General features: G+C 47.2%; 1 protein-coding gene across 1 annotated transcript; it reads left to right on the forward strand.

Moving 5' to 3' along the window:
* The first annotated feature begins 1,188 nt into the window (after nt 1-1,188).
* LOC144145028 (uncharacterized) lies at nt 1,189-1,806 on the forward strand. The gene has a single exon (XM_077676531.1). It carries the CDS (start codon nt 1,189-1,191, stop codon nt 1,804-1,806), a length of 618 nt encoding a protein of 205 aa, XP_077532657.1.
* Nucleotides 1,807-2,692: the final 886 nt, after the last annotated feature.

Genomic DNA, 2,692 nt, shown 5'->3' on the forward strand with positions numbered 1-2,692 from the left:
AACTGGTTAAGCAGCGTTGCTTTGGTCGTGTGATGAATAGTAAAAATGGTACTATGAAGTGTTTGTTTCTGTTTGCAGGTTTCTTATCACAGATTCCCAGCTGAAAAAGAAATGAAGAGGAGATGGATCGCTGCGATCAAGAGAGACGGAGGACCACACTTTCAAATTTCAAAAGCAACCGCAGTTTGCTTGGAGCACTTTGTAGAGTCCGACTTCTGGACTAGTGTAGCAAGTGGGCGGCGGCTGCTCCGTGACTCAGCTGTGCCTTCAGTTTTTTCGTTTCGAAAATCAAAGCCGCCAAGGAAGCCACCTCGTGAACGAACGTTCAACCCTGCCACGAAAAAGCAGCACAGCAAAGAATGTCACCTACCCAATCCAGACCCCAGTCGGCTTTCACTGCACGATGCAGAACATGGAAGTGAAAACCAACCTCCCACGCTGGATGTTCTCTCTCAGCAGCTAGCTGCACCCAGCACAGTTCATGAAAATCACGCCCCACTACAGGAAATATTTCTGGGTAGTGAATTTCAAATTCAGGGGCAGGCTTCAGCTGTTGTGTGCGGCTGCAGAGACACCATTGCTGCACTGGAAATGGAACTTGCAGCAAGCAGGGAAAATGAGCAAAAACTGCAGCAGCAGTTGGACAGACAAGAAAGTGCAAAAAGGGAAAGTTTGTTGAGCCTGCAAGCACAGCTAAATGCGCAAAGAAGTGAGCTACAGGATTTTACTGCTGCAAGCAAGCAAAAAGAAGCTGATCTGCAAAAAGAGCTCCAGGACGTACAGCATAAACTGACTGCTCAGGGCAAGGAACTTGGCCTGCTTCGTGACGAGCTCGTTCAGGCTCAGCGCAACATTGAAAGCCTGGAAGAAAAGAATTCTCCATTTGGAATAGAAAAATTTCAAGAAAGTGATGAGGACATTCAGTTCTATACTGGGTTGAGGAGCTATGGCCATTTTGTTCGTTTTCTGAAGTTTCTGGACGCTGGGGAAGACGGCGAAAACATTAGACGGCACCAGGGCAGCAGTGGCCATAGAAACAGTGGCCGACGGCGCAAGGTCAATGGCGAAAACCAACTTTTTCTGGTTTTGATTAAGCTCCGGCTTGGGTTATTTCATCGGCACATTGGCGACTTGTTCAATGTATCAACCAGCACTGTATCCAGGATATTTTCATCCTGGATCGACTTTATGTACTCGCAGATGACTGAACTGCCCATATGGCAATCCCGATGTGCAGTTGACGCTGCCATGCCAGCAGCATTTATAGACAAATACAGGTCAACTCGTGTGCTTGTCGATGCAACCGAGATTCACTGTGATGTGTCGTCATCATTCGTGACGCAATCGGATGTGTATTCACATTACAAGTCAGGCCACACGTTTAAAGGGATTGTTGGTGTGGCACCTAGTGGGGTGCTGACCCACGTGTCAGAACTATTCACAGGAAGCACGTCCGACAGAGAATGTGTTATCAGGAGCGGTTTCCTGAAAAAGAGGTTCGATCCCGGTGATTCAGTAATGGCCGACAAAGGTTTTCGAATCGAGGACCTTCTTGCGGAAAAGGGTGTTCAGCTAAACATACCGCCTTTCTTGAAAGACGGGAAATTTACGGAGCGTGAAGCCCAGAAGACCCAAGAAATTGCAGCGCTCCGCATCCATGTTGAACGGAGGATTCAGCGTATCAAGACATACCACATTTTTGATCGTTCCATTCCGATCTCCTTAGCCCCCTTGGCCAATCAAATATGGGCAGTTTGTGCTATCTTGAGCAACCTGCAACCTCCTCTGCTGAAGGAAGAAAACTGATGAGTGCATACTGAGCACTATATACAAACACGTGTAAATAATAAACCTGTACGCTTATTGTGGTAATGTTTGACTTGGTGCCCTACTACGGCAGTGTGCCTCTTGCTGACAGCTTTCCAGGTACGGCAGCAAAGTAGAAAAATAGAAGTCGTCCAGGTCTGCTTTTAACGCTTCCCACTCGCTCAGGCACAGTCTAATCCTCTCAACGAGCATGAAATCTTTTCCAAAAATGACGAAGTCTCCCCAGCTCAGGACAGACACGCCCATCTGACCGATTACCTGCGAGTAGTAAAAATGATTTCGCTTAAGCCTGGGGCCACTGTCACTCAGTTCAGAACAAAAGCTTTCTGCAACAAGCTCGTCTGCGGTCTTGTCACGGACTGAATATGGGCACTTGATTTCTAAAACACCATAGCCCAGCTCTGTCGGGTCAAAGACAATCCTGTCGGGTGATGCTCCAAGCCATGGAAATTCCGGATTCACCAGCAGGCCGCAAGTGCTGACAGTCGCGTGGTGTCCCATGGTGTGCAAAACCTCCTCATACCTTCTGGCTGCTAGAGGCCCGTTCGAAATTCCGTACCTGCAAATGAAACAGCAAAAAATAGTGTTCGTACAAAGTAAAAGTACAAACCCAAACCGGCATTCCCAGCATTGTAACCAGTTGAACCATAGAACTACTATGACTTCCCCACAAGGTGCAGCTTAACCCACTGCAGTACAAAGAGCCAGAGTGCTCGATTTGATGCTTTGCACGCAACAGCGTCGAAGTTCATTTTCAGACATGCAGTTTTTAGAGCCTTATTGCAGGATATACACTAGAAGGAATCTGACGTAGCCAAGTACCAACTATAAAATTTCAAGGAAAAGGTAAAACTACCTACATTGA

This window comes from Haemaphysalis longicornis, unplaced genomic scaffold (genome assembly GCF_048455015.1).
Source record: "Haemaphysalis longicornis isolate Haplotype H1 unplaced genomic scaffold, Haemaphysalis longicornis Haplotype H1 scaffold_7, whole genome shotgun sequence".
Lineage (NCBI taxonomy): Eukaryota > Metazoa > Arthropoda > Arachnida > Ixodida > Ixodidae > Haemaphysalis > Haemaphysalis longicornis.